The 20,405-nt window shown below is 43.2% G+C and overlaps 1 protein-coding gene across 1 annotated transcript; it reads right to left on the bottom strand.

The window, feature by feature from the left end:
* Positions 1-1,730: 1,730 nt before the first annotated feature.
* LOC110533371 (solute carrier family 22 member 5) lies at positions 1,731-12,228 on the bottom strand. Its single transcript, XM_021617502.2, has 10 exons — positions 11,361-12,228; positions 5,254-5,357; positions 4,819-4,973; positions 4,528-4,699; positions 4,177-4,303; positions 3,888-3,985; positions 2,954-3,168; positions 2,526-2,708; positions 2,232-2,367; positions 1,731-2,073 (listed from the first exon to the last, which is right to left on the bottom strand). The coding sequence occupies exons 1-10, from the start codon at positions 11,751-11,753 to the stop codon at positions 1,995-1,997; spliced, it is 1,662 nt and encodes a 553-aa protein (XP_021473177.2). The 5' UTR covers positions 11,754-12,228; the 3' UTR covers positions 1,731-1,994.
* Between the last annotated feature and the right edge of the window lie 8,177 nt (positions 12,229-20,405).

Genomic DNA, 20,405 nt, shown 5'->3' with positions numbered 1-20,405 from the left:
AATCATGTAGTAACCAAAATATGTAGAAAATAGTCAAAATAAAGAAAAACCCTTGAATGAGTGTATCCAAACCTTTAACTAGTACTGTATATATTAGAGTTTGAACAGAATTGTTGTTCTTACATTGAGAATTGGTGTAAGTGTCTTAAAAAATGTTGTGGTACCCAATTGGTAGTTACAGTCTTGTCCCATCGCTGCAACTCCTGTACGTACTCGGGAGAGGCGAAGGTCGAGAGCCGTGCGTCCTCTGAAACACAACCCAGCCAAGCCGCACTGCTTCTTGATACAATGCCCGCTTAACCCGGAAGCCAGCCGCACCAATGTGTCGGAGGAAACACTGTACACCTGGCGACCCTGTCAGCGTGCATTGCGCCCGGCCCGCCACAGGAGTCGCTAGTGCGCGATGGGACAAGAACATCCCTGCCGGCCAAACCCTCATGAAGATGGGCCAATTGTGCACCGCCCCATGGATCTCCCAGTTGTGGCCAGCTGCGACAGAGCCTGGACTTGAACCAGTATCTCTAGTAGCACAGCTAGCACTGTGATGCAGCGTCTTAGACCACCACTCGGGAGGCCAGGAGTGTTTTCTTGGCTTTTTGATAACCAAATAACAAATTCAAAATTGCATTGGCAGGCTCTTGGTATCAAAGCCTCTCCTCGAAAGATGTCTTTCATTTAATTTAAAATTACAATTTTTAGGTTAAGCAAAGTGTCCAAAAAAATTATTAACACGCTATGAAGACATATGAAAGCCAACAATAAACACTTGTCTTATACAATATATGGCATGATCAATGCAATACAAAATGTAAGAAAAATTATGTGTATTTACACTGGACAAAACACCAAATAAAAATACACTGTATGGTCAAAAGTATGTGGACACTTGCTCATTGGACATCTCATTCCAAAATCATGGGCATTAATAGGTAGTTGGTCCCCCTTTGCTGGTATAACAGCCTCCACTCTTCTGGGGAGGCTTTCCATTAGATGTTGGAACATTGGTGCAGGGCTTCCATTCAGCCACAAGAGCATTAATGAGGTCGGGCGCTGATGTTGGGCGATTAGGCCATGGTCGCAGTCGTCAGTCCAATTAATCTCAAAGGTGTTCGATGGGGTTGACGTCAGGGCTCTGTGCAGGCCAGTCAACACCAATCTCAACAAACCCTTTCTGTATGGACCTCACGTTGTGCACAGGGACATTGTCATGCTGAAACAGGAAAGGGCCTTCCCCAAACTGTTGACACAAAGTTGGAAGCACAGAATTGTCTAGAATGTCATTTTATGCTGTAGCGTTAATATTTCCCTTCACTGGAACTAAGGGGCCTAGCCCAAACCATGAAAAACAGCCCCAGACCATTATTCCTCCTCCACCAAACTTTACAGTTGGCACTATGCATTGGGGTAGGTAGCGTTCTCCTGGCATCCGCCAAACCCAGATTCGTCTGTCGGACTGCCAGATGGTGAAGCGTGATTCATCACTCCAGAGAACGGGTTTCCACTGCGCCAGAGTCCACTGGCGGCGACCTTTACACCACTCCAACGACACTCTCCATCAACATGGTGATCTCAGGCTTGTGTGCAGCTGCTTGGCTATGGAAACCCATTTCATTAAGCTCCCGACGAACAGTTCTTGTGTGGCTTACCACTTCGCGGCTGAGCCGTTGTTGCTCCTAGACATTTCCACTTCACAATAACAGCACTTACAGTTGAACAGGGCAGCTCTAGCAGGGCAGAAATTTGATGAACTGACTTGTTGGAAAGGTGGTATCCTATGACGGTGCCACGTTGAAAGTAATTGAGCACTTCAGTAAGGGCCATTCTACTGCCAATGTTTGTCTATGGAAAGTGCTTGGATGTGTGCTTAGTTGTATACACATGTCAGAAACCGGTGTGGCTGAAATAGTCATATCCACTCATTTGAAACGGTGTCCACATACTTTTAGTGTATTTTCAAAGCAGTTATAAAGTAATTACAATCTAGTGTCATTTGGCTAGACACTCAATCTAGTGTCATTCATCAAAGAGCTGTTCAGGTGGTCTCTCATCCTCTTCAGAGATGGGCACTTTAGCCTGTAGGAAAGATTAACACACTATTAAAGGATTGTTTTCACTCATAATCAACATCAGCTGAGTCATTCAGTATTTTTAATTACAACCGTTTCATAAATAACCTGTAATAATGCTGAAAGACCAATAAACTAAACTACAGTATGAGGCGTATTGCTCACCACTTTCGTTTGTGCATCTGCTTAATGGTCTCTGGTAGAGGATGGCCAAAGCTCTCTGGTAAAAGAGGAATGGCCATAGCTGACAGCACAAGAAGACTCCCCAGTAAAATGTATGGCAAATACTTATAATAGGTACCTTCAGAGAGAAAGAAAGAGAGAGAGAACACAATTATTAATCTATTTCAAACATTGCAAGGGACTTGACATAATATATAGCCAGAAAAGCAGAATATGAATGTGGCTCTTTTAAGCACCACCGTGTGGTCAATTGTTGCATTGAAAATTAACACTCACTCAAGGTCATGATGTAGGGAGCGATGATACTGCCTACCCGAGAGATCATGGCACAGGAGCCTAGCGCAGTGTTCCTGATCACTGTGGGATACAGCTCTCCAGTGTAGGCATACATCAGTGCAGTACCAATGGCCATGCCAAATTTACCCAACATCTCCAGGGCTATGGATAGGCTAGGTAGACCTGGGCCAGAGAGATACATATGGTATTGTTAATCAAAGCCTAAATCTTTTTTTGTGTGCCTTTTTGTTATTTGTGCACTATTGGTGTTCTTTTTCATGGTTATGACACTGTATTGTGGGACCAAGAACTGAGAGTCAGGCTAGTTTCTGCATGCATCCCAAATGACACCCTATTCCCTTTATAGGGCACTCCTTTTGACCAGAGCCCTATGGGGAAATAGGGTGCCATTTGGTACACAGTCTTACTTGGCGGTACCAGCTGGATGAAGTAGAGAGCTCCCCCTCCTAGCAGCATGCTAGCGGAGGCAGATATCCTCCTGGGTAGGTAGCGCAAGAAGAGCCAGCTGATGACGTAAGCAGGCACCTCGATGGCAGCAGAGATGAAACAGTTCACATAGGGGTCTCCATGGAGACGGGATGTGTTCAGGGATATGGCGAAGTAGCCCATACTCAGGGTGAACCTGGATAGCACATTGAAAGCATGGAACACGAAAACAATGCAAATATCAGCCGTCTGAAGTGAGACTTTTCCCAATAGGTGAGGACAGCCAGGTAAAGCCACTGAGGCCTACAGTACATAGTATTGTGGAGAGGCAGAGTGAAGTGGTCAAGGATGCTTCGCTAACCAGGTTTTGCATAACTTTTTGGATAACAGTCTTTTGTTTCATAGTTGCCCCTTCAACCTGATCTTTCGAACTGTTGACACATTAACATTGTTACTATCTGTTAACCTCGTCAAACATTGACCTGTGTAGTTAAGTGTCTCTCAAGATATGCACTTCCACATGCAACCCCCCTGTTGTCAAACATTTGTCCTGGGATGAGCTGGTTGGGTAAAGTAAATACATAATGTTACAATCATGTTACAATCATGTATTATTGTAAGTTGGTGTACAATTCAGTCTATGACTGCGAGAAACCAAGAACAGCTTCTACTGTTACACCATGCTACCGTAACCATGGCTACTATGGCTGTGGTCAAAGATATTCACAGACTGAAGATCATGGCAATAGGCCAGTCAGTTAGAAGTGGATCCTAACTTTCGCTGCAGGTATAACTTCCCTGTAAATAATGCTTTACATATGTCTGAATGGCATGCCATGATCACGAGATAGGGTTCAAAAGAGTAGACCTCGGGAGTGTCCCAGTGTGATCGTGTGAGTTTTAATGGATGCTCACCACACTAGAGCCAATATGAGGGTGATTTTACGAATGTTGCTAGTCTTCAGGAGGTCCAAAGGACTGTGATGTTCCTCTGGTTTAGGTTTCTCTTCACCCTGTAAATCAGTGTTAGTAGCACACATTCATCTGCGTTGCCGAGATGAATTCTATGTTAACTCAGTCAGACTGCATACCTTTCCAAATGTGAAGGATTAAAAAAATGCCACAAAATTAATCATTTATTCCATCTCATAGAGATTATGATGTCGGTCAGGTGCACCTGCTTAGTATTTTAATAAGGAGGTACCTCTGACTCCTCAAAGATGACCTCTGGTGCTGTGACTCTGTTCCTCCTGGCAGCATCTCTCAGTATGGCCTCAGCCTCCTCCACTCTTCCCTGAGAGAGCAGCCATCTGGGAGACTCTGGGATGAACCTGTTGCACAATGAATTTTTAAAGAAAATGTTCAAAACAATACACTAGGTTTCATAAACATGATTAAAATAAGCCAAGAATGAGGAAATATCATAGTATAGCCTATTTCAGAAGTATTTTCTCATGTACAGTTTATTTCTCATGTAAAAATGTGACCGTTTATGAATGAAGACTGTTGCCTGTGACCTTTGGTTGATGTCTAAGGTGTGTTACCCATAACCTACCACCAGAGGGGGATGTATACCAGGCCAGGCACAGACATAACCAGAAGGAGCGACCTCCAGTCCCGGATGAAGAATGCCAGGAGAGGCAGCATCATGTAGCCGAAGGCAAAGAACAGACACACCCCCAGTGTAACGTATAGGACACGCACTGTGGCCGTCAAGATTTCTGTGCCTGAATAAAGCAATAAATAAACAAAGTAATCCAGACTTGAGGCTTTATTACAGTTTTACTATATTTCACCCAAGAGTGTAAGAATGGCATCACTTAAACCTGTGATTTGCATGACTCACCCAATACGAACGCTGCCACATAGTTGGATATTTGCCCCAGTCCCACAATGAAGAAGAGGACTGAGAACATTTCCCAGGACTGAGAAAAGACTTGAACAAAGGTAAAGAGTGTCTGGACTGCCATGGTCACAAAAAGGACAGGCTTTCGCCCAAACCTATAAACACACAAGGGACTTAGAGATCAGAAGAGAGGGGACTTTCTTCAGTCAAAGAGTTAGTATTCCAATAGATTATTGTGGATTTTATGAAGCTGCAAATAGGTCTAGTCAGTCCATCCATACAGATCAACAAAGATTAGGCTGCACCCCATCCCACTTTATTCTTTTATAGTGCACTATGAACTAGTGCACTATGAACTATAGTGCACTATAAAGGTAAAAGTGTTCCATTTGGGATGCGTCCTTACTGTTTAGTGATCATCATGAGGTGGAGTACCGGTCAGAGAGCTGTCCAGAGAAGAAGGAGCCACACAGCACCCCAAGGAAGTACACAGAGGAAGTGAATGGCTGCTTCCATTTGTCATTGCACACTAAGTCAAACTGAAACACAACAGCATTCAGGGAATAGTGAGAAAAAATGATTGATTGTTATACATATTGGGTGAACAGTCGATGGTGCAAACTTCAGTGCATCAACATACAACAGAATATTCCCATCAGACAAATCAAGTTCAGAAATGCTGGTTCTACTAAAGGCTTCTATGGAGTGGGGGGGGGGGGGGGCAATCCAACTTTATTTTTGTTGTCTGTCTAGGTGTTGTTACTCAGGCTTGCATTTCTCTTTGTCATGTGATGACCTAACTGACTTTGGTCTGTTGAGGAACCTCTTCACACCTCACACTGATGTTATGGTCACATGGTTTTGAACATAGACAATCATTCTGTGAGTAGAATGAGATACTAGAGTAGTAAAGTCACTCATTCACCTGAGATCATGCTGATTTTTTAAAGCATAATATATTGTATATCAGTAACTTGAGCAGAGCTTTGATATATCCCAATAGAATCGTAGGGGACAATTCCCACTTAGGAATTCACCCCTTTCGGTAACACTTCATTCTAATGGGTCCTTATTACAGTCAAAATCTCTACTCAATGTTGTTGCTAGCACTTGCCCCCAAAAAGTGAACTATCTGGGTTAGCTTGGTTGAATTTACAAAAACAGATCAGATATACAGTAGGTCAATCTCACTGACTGGGGTCTACCATACGGCTGTCATCCCAGATTATAATTTAAATAATCATTTCTAATTAATGTGTACATTACCCATTATGACAACCTGAACCTCGTTACCATCCAAGTGAGAGGATAAACCCTCAAGTACAACACAGAGTACATGTAATATCTGCATAAGTACAATGTAATTACTACATGTTACACAGTATTTAGCTAGTTAAAATGAGGGGGGTCAATGTAAATGTCCGGTGGCCACTTGATTAATTGTTCAGCAGTCTTATGGCTTGGGGGTAAAAGGTGTTGTTGTGCCCTCTTCATGACTGCCATTGTGTGTTTGGATGAAAGATCATTGGTGATGTGGACACCAAGGAACTTGAAACTCTAGACCTGCTCCACTACAGCCCTGTTGATGTTAATGGGGGCCTGTTTGGCCTGCTTTTTTCCTGTAGTCTACTATCAGCTCATTTGTCTTGCTCACATTAAGGGAGAGGTTGTTGTCCTGGCACCACACTGTCAGGTCTCTGACCTCCTCCCTATAGGCTGTCTCATCGTTGCCGGTGATCAGGCCTGCCACTGTTGGGTCATCAGCAAACTTAATGATGGTGTTGGAGTCATGTTTGGCCAAGCAGTCGTCGGTGAACAGGGAGTACAGGAGTGAACTAAGTACACACCCCTGAGGGGCCCCAGTGTTGAGGATCAGCGTGGCAGATGTGTTGTTGCCTACCCTTACCACCTGGGGGCGGCCCGTCAGGATGTCCAGGATCCAGTTGCAGAGGGAGGTGTTTAGTCCCAGGGTCCTTAGCCTAATGATGAGCTTTGTGGGCAATATGGTGTTGAATGTTGAGCTGTAGTCAATTAACAGCATTCTCACATAGGTGTTCCTTTTGTCCAGGTGGGAAACGACAGTGTGGAGTGTGATTGAGATTGCACAGGGACTATGCTGGTCTGCTTGAAACATGTAGCTATTACAGACTCAGTCAGGGAGAGGTTGAAAATGTCAGTGAAGACACTTGTCAGTTGGTCCGAGCATGCTTTGAGTACACGTCCTGGTAATCCATCTGGCCCCCGACTTTGTGAATGTTGACCTGTTTAAAGGTCTTGCTCACATCGGCTATCACACAGTCATCCAGAACAGCTGGTGCTCTCGTGCATGCTTCAGTGTTGCTTGCCTCGAAGCGAGCATAAAAGGCATTGAGCTCGTCCGGTAAGCTCTCGTCACCGGGCAGCTAGCGTCTGGGTTTCCCTTTGTAGTCCGTAATCGTTTTCAAGTCGTGCCACATCCGAGTGTCAGAGCCGATGCAGTAGGATTAAATATTAATCCTCTATTGATGCTTTGCTTGTTTGATGGTTTGTCTAAGGATTTCTTATAGGCGTCCGAATTAGTGTCCGGCTCCTTGAAAGCGGCAGCTCTAGCCTTTAGCTCGATGTGGATGTTGCCTGTAATCCATGGCTTCTGGTTGGAATATGTACGTATCGTCATTGTGGGGACGATGTCGTCGATGCACTTATTGATGAAGCCGATGACTGGGGTGGTACACTCCTCAATGCCATTGGATGAATCCCGGAACATATTCCAGTCTGTGCTAGCAAAACTGCCCTGTAGCGTAGCATGCACGCCTTCTGACCCCTTCCGTATTGAGCGAGTAGCTGGTGCTTCCTGCTTCAGTTTTTGCTTGTAAGCAGGAATCAGGAGGAAAGAATTATGGTCGGATTTTCCAAATGGAGGGTGGGGGAGAGCTTTGCATGCATCTCTGTGTGTGGAGTGAAGGTGGTCTAGAGTTTTTTTCCCCTCTGATTGCACATGTGACATGCTGTTAAAAATGTGGTAAAACTGACTTAAGTGTGCCTGCATTAACGTCCGCGACCACTAGGAGCGCCACTTCTGGATGAGCATTTTCTTGTTTGCTTATGGCCTTATAGAGTTGGTTGAGTGCGCTCTTATTGCCAGCATTGGTCTGTGTTGTGAGTTCTGATGTCCTGAAGTTATTTTCAGTCATAAGAGACGGTAGCAGCAACACTATGTACAAAATAAGTTTAAAAATAAGTTACAAACAACGCAAAAAAATGAACAAAATAGCACAATTGGTTACAGGCATGAAAACGTCAGCCATCCTCTTTGGCGCCATTTTCATTGAGCATTCTACTTTTGTCAACTTTATTGCAACATGTAAAAATAAATTTCTTACAAAATAATAAGGATTTGTATTGTTAGATTAAACAAAGCTTTCGGGCTACTCAAAAACATAAAAATAACTATTACTCAAATCTGTAGCCTATTGTATGGTGAGTAGCCTAGATTTAGAAAAATGGGATTGTCTTTATCGTCCATGTTTAACATTACAAGTAACAATGGAAATCGCCAACTTTCTTTGTCCATTTCTTTCTTGTAAGCATTTTCCCATCCTGGAGTCTGAGACTTTGTGGGAATATGTGGTAGAAAAGAATAATAATATGACTCTTTAACATAAACACTCTACAAAGTTATCATCATCATCATCATCATGATTTCTTTTGTTCAGGCATATAGCTAGCTAGGCCTAGCTAGCTAACGTTACCTAGCTAGTTGTTGGATTATCCAGCTAGCAATAATAGTGTTAGCTAACACTAATTAGTTAGCTATATTGAAAAGGAACTAACGTTACTCATAGTGTGTTGACACAAGTAGCTAGCTAGCTGGCTAGCTAACGTTAACATGCTGGGTGTGTCTCAAGTAATACCCTTGGGTAACGGATAACGTTACCAAGAGAACAGGGTTCTGGGAAGATGCAAATTTGTTGTGAGCGTCTGATGCGAGCTTCTGCGAGCTTGTTGCGCAGATGGGCAGATCTAGACACGATGCCTTAATTCCTTGGATAAATAAATAATTTCACCATTGCATCCCATCCAAAAGTGGGAATGTTTGTGAAACCCTTGCAATGTTGCATGATGGAAAGAGTTTGTCTCATGACCATTTTAAGTGGATTTATAAATCATTATTCAATCAAGCTTAATAGTAATTTGTGCATGTCCAAGTGTAAGCCTATCTCACAATTTGAATGTGTCTAAAATAAAATGTTTTTGCCATTTGGCCTGGGCATCAGACTCCAGAGACCTTGGCTGTGTTTCAAACACTTAAAAGACACACCTTATCCCCTCAGCCCTCAAATTAAATGGACACTTCTAATAAAGTATTATGATGTCTGACGAGTATACACTTGCAGTGTAAGGGGCGATGGACGAAGGAATGATTTTTAAATGGACCGCCCTGGCCCGGAAATCCGTCACTCGTTCATCCCGCGACGATTGTTTTTTCAGCCAACAGTAGATTGTGGGTGCTTTATATACGCTACAGTCAATTATGATTGCATGTCTACTTATATGAACTATATAATTATTAATTTACACCTACTGTTTGATAGCTAGCAAATTAATTAGCTAACTAACGTTAGCCTGCCTAGCTACTTCTGAAAAAGGACAATGTTTTATTTCTACAATTTCCAAAAGCTAATCAAACAAAAACATCATTACTTTTACAATACGTTTTTGTGCATTGGTGCTCAATTACGAACGTATTTACATTCGTTTTACTTACACTTGCATGTTGACTCCATATTTACATTGAGGTTTTAAGTTTTGGCTGACTTTTCCTAGTACCAAAAACTTTCTGCAGCATTGAAGGTCCCAAAGAACACAGTGGCCTCCATCATTCTTAAATCAAAGACGTTTGGAACCACCAAAACTCTTCCATGAGCTAGCTGGCTGCCCAGCCAATTTGAGCACATTACACAGGGCTCTGTGTAAGGTCAGTCATGTACTTCCACACTGATCCTCGACACCCTTTCTGTATGGACCTCTATTTGTGCAAGGGGCCATTGTCATGCTGAAACAGGAAAGGGCCTTCCCCAAACTGTTGTCACACAGTTCGTCTAGAATGTCATTGTATGTTGTGGCGGTAAGATTTCCCTTCACTGGAACTAAGGGGCCTAGCCTGAACCATGAAAAACAGCCTCAGACCATTATTCCTCCTCCAACAAACTTTTCGTTGGCACTTTGCATTGGGGCAGGTAGCGTTCTTCTGGCATCCGCCAAACCCAGATTCGTCCATTGGACTGCCTGATGGTGAAACGTGATTCATCACTTCGGTAAGCGCGTTTCCACTGCTCCAGAGCTTTATACCACTCCAGGCGACGCTTGGCATTGCGCATGATGATCTCGGCTACGGAAACCAATTTCATGAAGTTCCCGACGAACAGTCCTTGTGCTGACTTTTCTTCCAGAGGCAGTTTGGAACTCAGTAGTGAGGACAGACAATTTTTACGTACTATGCGCTTCAGCATTCGGCGGTCCCGTTCTGTGAGCTTGTGTGGCCTACCACTTTGTGGCTGAGCCGTTGTTGCTCCTAGCTGTTTCCACTTCACAATAACAGCACTTACAGTTGACCAGGGCAGCTGTAACAGGGCAGAAATTTGATGAACTGAGTTGTTGGAAAGGTGGCATCCTATGATGGTACCACGTTGAAAGTCACTGAGCTCTTCAGTAAGGCCATTCTACTGCCAATGTTTGTCTATGGAGATTGCATGGCTGTGTGCTCGATTTTATACACTTGTCAGCAACGGGTGTGGCTGAAACAGCCGGATCCACTCATTTGAAGTGGTGTCCACATACTTTTGTATATATAGTGTATTTAGCAAAGATGGGATAGGTCTACATTTTGTTATTTTGTTTCTGTAAGCCATTTAACAAACTGAAATGGACTGACGTTGGAATTGTACTTGATTCCAATGCAATACATAAGACTGTAAATACACAACCTGAAGCAACTACATATTTCTCCATAGAGCATGTTCTGATTGGCCAGTGAGGTGCCAAGCCTCAACACACCCACAAGTTGTTAATTCATCAAATCCCATCCCTTTTGCACGAATGCCAGCAAGTGTGCCGATAATTGTGATAATGAAAATAGCACAAATATTCCTGACGCACTCCTGAACCTATAGCCTGCGCTTAGATTTACCATTGTGTTAGGTTTGTTAAAATATAACCTTTTTTTAAGCAAGAGTAGTGGCAACCAGGGACAGGGTTGTGAGAAAAAATGTGGTTTCTGTGGGAAGTACAGACAGGGGCTTGTTACTTCCTTCAAACTGCACACAGAGACATACAAATGGAATCCACAAGTTAATCTGACTCTGAGAAAGTAGATAAATGGCTTGATTGCCAAATCCCAAAGTATACCTTTATGTTCATGGTCAGAATAGCATGGAGAGAAACGTGCATAAAATGGGATTTACCTTCCATCTAAGCACGCATCACTCGGGTCAGAATCGGCCCCCAACTGCCCTGGGCATTTTCAGGAGCAGCTTATAGAGAGAGAATGTCTGTATACTCACCTCAGTGACTATGGTAGACTGGTATATATCTTTGCTGTAGCTCCATCCATCCACACAGCACTCCTGCTCCACCTCAGTGAGGTTGACGTCCAGGCCGGGGATGTAGCCCAGAGCAGACAGGTTTCTGACCACATCCAGCCTGTATCTGCTGCACTTGCTCTCCTTCTCCTGTCCATTCACCACCTCTATGGGAATGATGGCCTTCCTCCATGCCTCGCTCAGGTTGCCCGAGTCTGGGACAAAACAGTGGTGCGGGGGGCTGTCCCCTAGAAAGATGACGGAGAAGGCGCTGAATCCGTTGGGAATGGTGCTGGCACAGAGCAGAAAGAAGACAGTCTGTTGAAAGGGTCCCCACTCCCCCAGGAAGGCTGTGTTATCCTCATAGCCTCTCATGCTGAGCCAAGGCCTCCTCTTATGGCTGGGTGTTGTAGCGGAGTAAAGCTGCAGCTGTAACCTGTAAACTTGTAAGCCCCTCCCCTCAACACTGTTGATCTCTAGGATAATAATGAGTCAATGGCAGCCAGGAATCTAAGTCAGCCTCTTTTCATGCTCTGCTCTGACCTTTGTCTACATAACCCCATAACACTAATGATTTACAGCCTCTAGCATCGACTAACTGTCCACATCTGTGTGACTGACTGACTGGCACTCCCTCAGACACTATCAGACTGGGACCAAAACACCCAACCTTAAATCAACCTGGCCTGAATCTAAAAACTTCCTCAACTAGAATGACCCATTTTTAGAAGTGTAAGCTGCGCCAAGATATAAAATAGGTTGTTTAATATAGCCGAATCAGAGTCTTATTACTGTACCTAGCTGGCCTAGACCTTCCCACAGTGAGACTACAGTCAAGTGAGCCGACACTGTTCTTCGGTTTGCAGTGAATGTTTGTGCGTGAATACTATTCACTTTACGGTACAGAGTGTTTTCTGTTTTGGAAACTGAGTCAGATGCACTCTCATGCACGATAGCTGCTAATCATTCCAAGCAAACAGTTTGAAGCACACGTATTCAATGTTCCTTCATCAAAATGATTCCAAATTCATTTTCACGCTTAATTAAAAATTACTTTGATATCACTGGTAGAGTGAGGCAGTAGCCTAACGGGGGTAATATTTTGCAAACACACACAAGCTCACAACTTCACAGCAAGATCTAAGAGAGATTGATATGATAAAAAAAAAAAAATTGGGGGGGGGGGTATTTCATTAAAGAAACATTACACATTTTAAAAAGTGTTAAATAACTACATTTTCTTGCTCCATCCCAATATTCGTTATTTTAAGTATTTATATTAGTGAACTTTGACGACCCCCTGTGTCAGAAAAATATCACTGTAAAAATGACTGGTATGGTTATTTTTTATATGTGTGCCACTAGCAGATTAATAATCCATTGTCATTAACATTGCAAAAACATAACATTCCCATATTATGCCAGCTCCAACATTGGAAAATAAATGTGTACTGTATATTAAAATGAAATGTTAGGGAACCTTGTTCAATTTTAACACCGTAAAAATGTATTGTAAACATTGTCATGTTTTCTACTGGTGGATCACTAATCCATTTCATTAACAATGCAAAGCACAATATTGGAAAAACTCTAGTTTATTGTATATTACACAGAAATGTTATGGAACCTAATTCAATTTTAACACAGTAAAAATGAATGGTAAACATTTTGTCACTTGTGACACTAGTATATATAATACAGTGTGATTAACATGGCACACAATTGCTTCCTTGTGAAAGTGGGGGAGAAGTTGAAAAAGAGGAAAGGAGAGGGGGATGTACACCACTGAAGCCAATGAATAGAAAAGAAGAGACTCCAACCAGACTGCTGGAAGAGAAAACCAATTTGTGGGGACAGGACACACACACATTCTTTGTAGCCTCTTGCATGGTGTTCATTTCAATAATTGCCCCTTAGAATTGTCCCTAAGATTTTAACCTCTCATGTCTCTCTATTTCCCTCTCACTTAAAAGTTTTCAAGCAGATGACAGGAGAAAAGAGAGGGAGGGGATAAAGGGGAGGACAAACAGAGAATAGGTGTTTCCCATATCCTTCTATCCCTCTGATTCCCGCTTACAAGCAAAAACTAAAGCAGGGTAGTACCAGTGACTAGCTCAATACGGAAGTGGTCAGATGACGCGGATGCTACGCTACAGGGCTGTTTTGCTAGCACAGACTGGAATATGTTTCAGGATTCATCCAATGGCATTGAGGAGAATACCACCTCAGTCACCGGTTTCATCAATAAGTGGACCGACGATGTTGTCCCCACAGTGACGGTACTTACACATTCCAACCAGAAGCCATGGATTACAGGCAACATCCGCAACGAGCTAAATGCTAGAACTGCTGCTTTCAAGGAGTGGGACTCTAACCTGGACGCTTATAAGAAATCCCGCTATGCCCTCAGACGAACCATCAAACAGGCAAAACATCAATACAGGACTATGATTGAATCCTCCCACACCGGCTCTGACTCTCTTCGGATGTGACAGGGATGGCAAACTATTACAGACTAGAAAGGGAGACCCAGCCGCGAGCTGCCCAGTGACGCGAGCCTACTAGACGAGCTAAATGCATTTTATGCTCGCCTCGAGTCAAGTAACACTGAAACATGCATGAGAGCACCAGCTGTTCCAGATGACTGTGTGATCACGCTCTCCGTAGAAGATGTGAGCAAGACCATTAAACACGTCAACATTCACAAAGCCGCAGGGGCAGACGGATTACCAGGACATGTACTAAAAGCATGCGCGGACCAACTGACAAGTGTCTTTACTAACATTTTCAACCTCTCCCTGACCGAGTCTGTAATACCTACATGTTTCAAACAGACCACCATAGTCTCTGTGCGAAGGTAACCTGTCTAAATGATTACCGCTCCCGTAGCACTCACATCGGTAGCCATGAAGTGCTACCAATGAAGTGCTTTGAAAGGCTGGTCATGGCTCACATCAACACCATCATGCCGCATACCCTAGACCAACTCCAATTTGCAAACTGCCACAACAGATCCACAGATGATGCAATCACACTGCCCTTTCCCACCTGGACAAAAGGAACACCTATGTGAGAATGCTGTTCATTGACTACAACTCAGCATTCAACACCATAGTACCCACAAAGCTCATCACTAAGCAAAATACCCTGGGACTCAACACCTCCCTCTGCAAATTAATCCTGGACATCCTGACTGGCCGCCCCTACTGTCACGTTCTGACCTCAGTTCTTTTGTTATGTCTTTGTTTTAAAACCTGTTGAGGCTAGGGGGGCACAAGCTGACAAAAAGATTCTTTAGAAATATTTAACTTTCACACATTAACAAGTCCAATACAGCAAATGAAAGATAAACATCTTGTTAATCTGCCCATCGTGTCCGATTTTTAAAATGTTTTACAGCGAAAACACAACATATATTTATGTTATATGACCACCAAATTCAAAAACACACACAGCGATATTTCACAGTCACAAAAGCATAAATATAGATAAAATGAATCACTAACCTTTGATTATCTCCATCAGATGACACTCATAGGACATCATGTTATACATGTATTGTGTGTTTTTCAATAATGTGCATATATATATATATATATATATATAAATCTCAGTTTACATTGTAATGTTTTGTAATGTAATGTTTTGTTTCCAAAACATCCGGTGATTTTGCAGAAATACTCACAATAAACATTGATAAAATATGCAAGTGTTATTCACAGAATTAAAGATAAATGTATCCTCTATGCAACCGCTGTGTCAGATAATAATCTGAGAACGGTGCTCAGAACCCAAAGAAATAGCCGCCATTTTGGCGTCAACAGAAGCTACAAAAAAACACTATAAATATTCACTTAGCTTTGAATATCTTCATCAGAAGGCAGTTCCAGGAATCCCAGTTCGACAATAAATGACTGATTTGTTCCATAAAGTTCCAAAAAGCCCATAATTTAGCCACTTATTGTTAGCTTGTTCAGCCCAGCATTCAATCCTCAAAAAGCACGAGCAATTCCTCCAGACAAAAACTCGAAAAGTTCCGTTACAGGTCGTAGAAACAAGTCAAATGATGTATCCAATCCATATTTAGAATGTTTTAAACATTAATCAGCAATAAGGTTCCAACCGGAGAATTTCATTGTCTGAAGAAACGCATTGGAACGCAAGTACACTCTCTTGTGACCGCACGCAACGAGACCGAGGCTTTCTACCAGACCACCCACCCAAAGAGCTATTATAAGCCCCTCCTTCATAGTAGAATCATACAAACAGAATCTAAAGACGGTGACATCTTGTGGAAGCCCTAGGAAGTGCATGCTCATCCATATCTAACATGGACATCCAATGACATTGTTTTCTAAATTGAGTTCTCACTTCCTGTTTGGATTTCTTCTCAGGTTTTTGTCTGCCATATGAGTTCTGTTACACTCACAGATATAATTTAAACAGTTTTAGAAACTTCCGAGTGTTTTCTATCAACCAGTAATAATACTATGCATATATTCCCATCTGGGAAAGAGTAGGCCGTTTACTCTGGGCACGCCTTTCATCCAAAAGTGAAAATACTACCCCCTAGCCCCAACAGGTTTTAATATGGTCAGGGCGTGAGTTGGGTGGGTTGTCTATGTTCGTTTTTCTATGTTGTGTTTTGAGTTTGGCCTGGTATGGTTCTCAATCAGAGGCAGGTGTCGTTAGTTGTCTCTGATTGAGAATCATACTTAGGTAGCCTTTTCCTATCTGTGTTTCGTGGGTGATTGTTTCCTGTTTTGTTGTTTGTGTCACCATTCAGGAATGTTTCAATTCACTTTGTTATTTTTGTATTGAGTCGTGTTCAGTTATTATTAAAGTATCATGGAAACTTACCACGCTACCACATGACCGAATACAAACAGTGTAGCTATTCAAACAAGCTAAGCGTCAGTATAGAGACAAAGTAGAATCGCAATTCAACGGCTCAGACACAAGAGGTATGTGGCAGGATCTACAGTCAATCACAGATTACAAAAAGAAAACCAGCCCAGACACGGACCAGGATGCCTTGCTCCCAGGCAGACTAAATAACTTTTTTGCCCGCTTTGAGGACAATACAGTGCCACTGACACGGCCCGCAACCAAAACATGCGGACTCTCCTTCACTGCAGCCGAGGTGAGTAAAACATTTAAACGTGTTAACCCCCGCAAGGCTGCAGGCCCAGACGGCATCCCCATCCGCGCCCTCAGAGCATGCGCAGACCAGCTGGCTGGTGTGTTTACGGACATATTCAATCGATCCCTATCCCAGTCCGCTGTTCCCACATGCTTCAAGAGGGCCACCATTGTTCCTGTTCCCAAGAAAGCTAATGTAACTGAGCTAAATGACTACCGCCCTGTAGCACTCACCTCCGTCATCATGAAGTGCTTTGAGAGACTAGTCAAGGACCATATCACCTCCACCCTACCTGACACCCTAGACCCACTCCAATTTGCTTACCGCCCAAATAGGTCCACAGACGATGCAATCTCAACCACACTGCACACTGCCCTAACCCATCTGGACAAGAGGAATACCTATGTGAGAATGCTGTCCATCGACTACAGCTCAGCATTTAACACCATAGTACCCTCCAAACTCGTCATCAAGCTCGAGACCCTGGGTCTCAACCCCGCCCTGTGCAACTGGGTACTGGACTTCCTGACGGGCCGCCCCCAGGTGGTGAGGGTAGGTAACAACATCTCCACCCCGCTGATCCTCTGGGGCCCCACAAGGGTGCGTTCTGAGCCCTCTCCTGTACTCCCTGTTCACCCACAACTGCGTGGCCACGCACGCCTCCAACTCAATCATCAAGTTTTCGGACGACACAACAGTGGTAGGCTTGATTACCAACAATGACGAGACGGCCTACAGGGAAAATAACCTGACACTCAACGTCAACAAAACTAAGGAGATGATTGTGGACTTCAGGAAACAGCAGAGGGAACACCCCCCTATCCACATCGATGGAACAGTAGTGGAGAGGGTAGTAAGTTTTAAGTTCCTCGGCGTACACATCACAGACAAACTGAATTGGTCCACCCACACAGACAGCATCGTGAAGAAGGAGCAGCAGCGCATCTTCAACCTCAGGAGGCTGAAGAAATTCGGCTTGTCACAAAAAGCACTCACAAACTTCTACAGATGCACAATCGAGAGCATCCTGTCGGGCTGTTTCACTGCCTGGTACGGCAACTGCTCCGCCCACAACCGTAAGGCTCTCCAGAGGGTAGTGAGGTCTGCACAACGCATCACCGGGGGCAAACTACCTGCCCTCCAGGACACCTACACCACCCGATGTCACAGGAAGGCCATAAAGATCATCAAGGACAACAACCACCCGAGCCACTGCCTGTTCACCCCGCTATCATCCAGAAGGCGAGATCAGTACAGGTGCATCAAAGCTGAGACCGAGAGACTGAAAAACAGCTTCTATCTCAAGGCCATCAGACTGTTAAACAGCCACCACTAACATTGAGTGGCTGCTGCCAACACACTGACTCAACTCCAGCCACTTTAATAATGGGAATTGATGGGAATTGATGTAAATACATCACTAGCCACTTTAAACAATGCTACTTAATATAATGTTTACATACCCTACATTATTTATCTCATATATATATATATACGTATATACTGTACTCTATATCATCTACTGCATCTTTATGTAATACATGTATCACTAGCCACTTTAAACTATGCCACTTTGTTAACATACTCATCTCATATGTATATACTGTACTCGATACCATCTACTGCATCTTGCCTATGCCGCTCTGTACCATCACTCATTCATATTTCTTTATGTACATATTCTTTATCCCTTTACACTTGTGTGTATAAGGTAGTAGTTTTGGAATTGTTAGCTAGATTACTCGTTGGTTATTACTGCATTGTCGGAACTAGAAGCACAAGCATTTCGCTACACTCGCATTAAAATCTGCTAACCATGTGTATGTGACAAATAAGATTTGATTTGATTTGATTTGATATTGGTCCGATCCTTGCTACTCCTCCTCAGTGTGCTGCCAGGACAACAACATTTCCCTCAATGTGAACAAGACAAAGGAGTTGATGGTATACTATAGGAAAAGGAGGGCTGGGTACGCCCCCATTAACATTGACGGGCCTGAAGTGGAGCGGGTCGAGAGTTTCACGTTCATTGGTGTCCACATCACCAACAAACTAGCATGGTCCAAACACACCAAGACAGTTGTGAAGAGGGTACGACAACACCTTTTCCCCCTCAGGAGACTGGAAAGATGTGTCCCCAGATCCTCAAAAAGTTCTGCAGCTGCAGCATCGAGAGCATCCTGACCGGTTTTATCACTGCCGGTATGGTAACTCCTCGGTATCTGACTGTAAGGTGCTACAGAGGGTAGTGCGTACGGCCCAGTGCATCACTGGGACCAAGCTTCCTGACATCCAGGACCTATATACTAGGTGGTGTCAGAGGAAGGCCCAAAAAAATGGACAAAGACTTCAGTCACCCAAGTCATAGACTGTTCTCTCTGCCATCTCACTGCAAGCGGTACCAGAGCGCCAAGTCTAGGACCAAAAGGCTCCTTAACAGCTTCTACCCACGAGCCATAAGACTGATCAATTAATCAAATGGCCACCCGGACTGTTTACAATGACCCCCCCCCCCCCCCCTATATTTTTACACTGCTGCTACTCGCTGTTTATCTATGCATTGTCACTTTACAAATTACCTCAACTAACCTGTACCCCCACACATTGACTCCAGTGCCATACCCCTCTACATAGCCTCTTATTGTTATGTCATTTTATGTAACTTTCCCGTGTTACTTATTGATAATTTTTTTAAACTTTAGGTTATTTAGTAAATACTTTCTTCTATTTCCTGAACTGAACTGTTGGTTAAGGGCTTGTAAGTAAGCATTTCACAGTAAAGTCCACGCTTGTTGTATTCGGCCCATGTGACAAAGAACATTTGTTTGGATTTGATTTGATCTGCACTCCTGATCTGAAGACGGACACACACGTTCATTATTTCTTCATGTTTTAGTTTGTATGGTGTAATAGAGTTCTTCAGCTGTCTAGAAGGTATCATGTTGTGGGTTAAGACAATGGGATAATACTGTAAGCTGTTCCAGAAAGCACATTTTCAGAAAGTGTCCCACTTTGCAAATATTCACCCTACTTATGGATGTAAATTCTCGTATTATACGTAGACTAATAGGTGATCATTATGTTAATCATACTGCTACTACTACTAATAATTATTGACCCCTATGAAAGGGAACAAAGTTTATACCTGTATATTTTATTATTCATTTGTTTTTCTAGCCATTTACCAACGCTGTGTTGATAATTTAGTTGTCGTAGTGACGATTTTAATATTTGTGAGGGATTGAGGCTGGACTTTTCAGTTGTCAAGAAGTTAGAAACAGCATTGTCTATTTAGGTTTTAACTAACGGGTTGCCTCCCACAATGTAAACAATGGTTGTTGCCATTGAACAGTATGATTAAAGATCAAATCATACTAAATGTTATTTGTCACATGCACCGAATACAACAGGTATTCAGTTTCACCTTACAGTGAAATGCTTACTTACAAGCCCTTAACCAACAATGCTGTAAGAAGGTTTAAGAAAAAGAAGTGTTAAGTAAAAATGTTTAAATAAAAGTAACAATTAATTAAACAGCAGCAGTAAAATAACAATAGCGCGGTTATATACAGGGGGTACCGGTACAGAGTCAATGTGGAGGCTATATACAGGGGGTACCAGTACAGAGTCAATGTGGAGGCTATATACAGGGGGTACTGGAACAGAGTCAATGTGGAGGCTATATACAAGGGGTACCAGTACAGAGTCAATGTGGAGGCTATATACAGGGGGTACCGGTACAGAGTCAATGTGGAGGCTATATACAGGGGGTACTGGAACAGAGTCAATGTGGAGGCTATATACAAGGGGTACCGGTACAGAGTCAATGTGGAGGCTATATACAGGGGGTACCGGTACAGAGTCAATGTGGAGGCTATATACAG

The sequence above is a fragment of the Oncorhynchus mykiss genome, chromosome 10 (genome assembly GCF_013265735.2).
Source record: "Oncorhynchus mykiss isolate Arlee chromosome 10, USDA_OmykA_1.1, whole genome shotgun sequence".
Lineage (NCBI taxonomy): Eukaryota > Metazoa > Chordata > Actinopteri > Salmoniformes > Salmonidae > Oncorhynchus > Oncorhynchus mykiss.
Note: the sequence above shows the minus strand (reverse complement) of the source record. Positions and strands in the feature narration are given on the sequence as shown.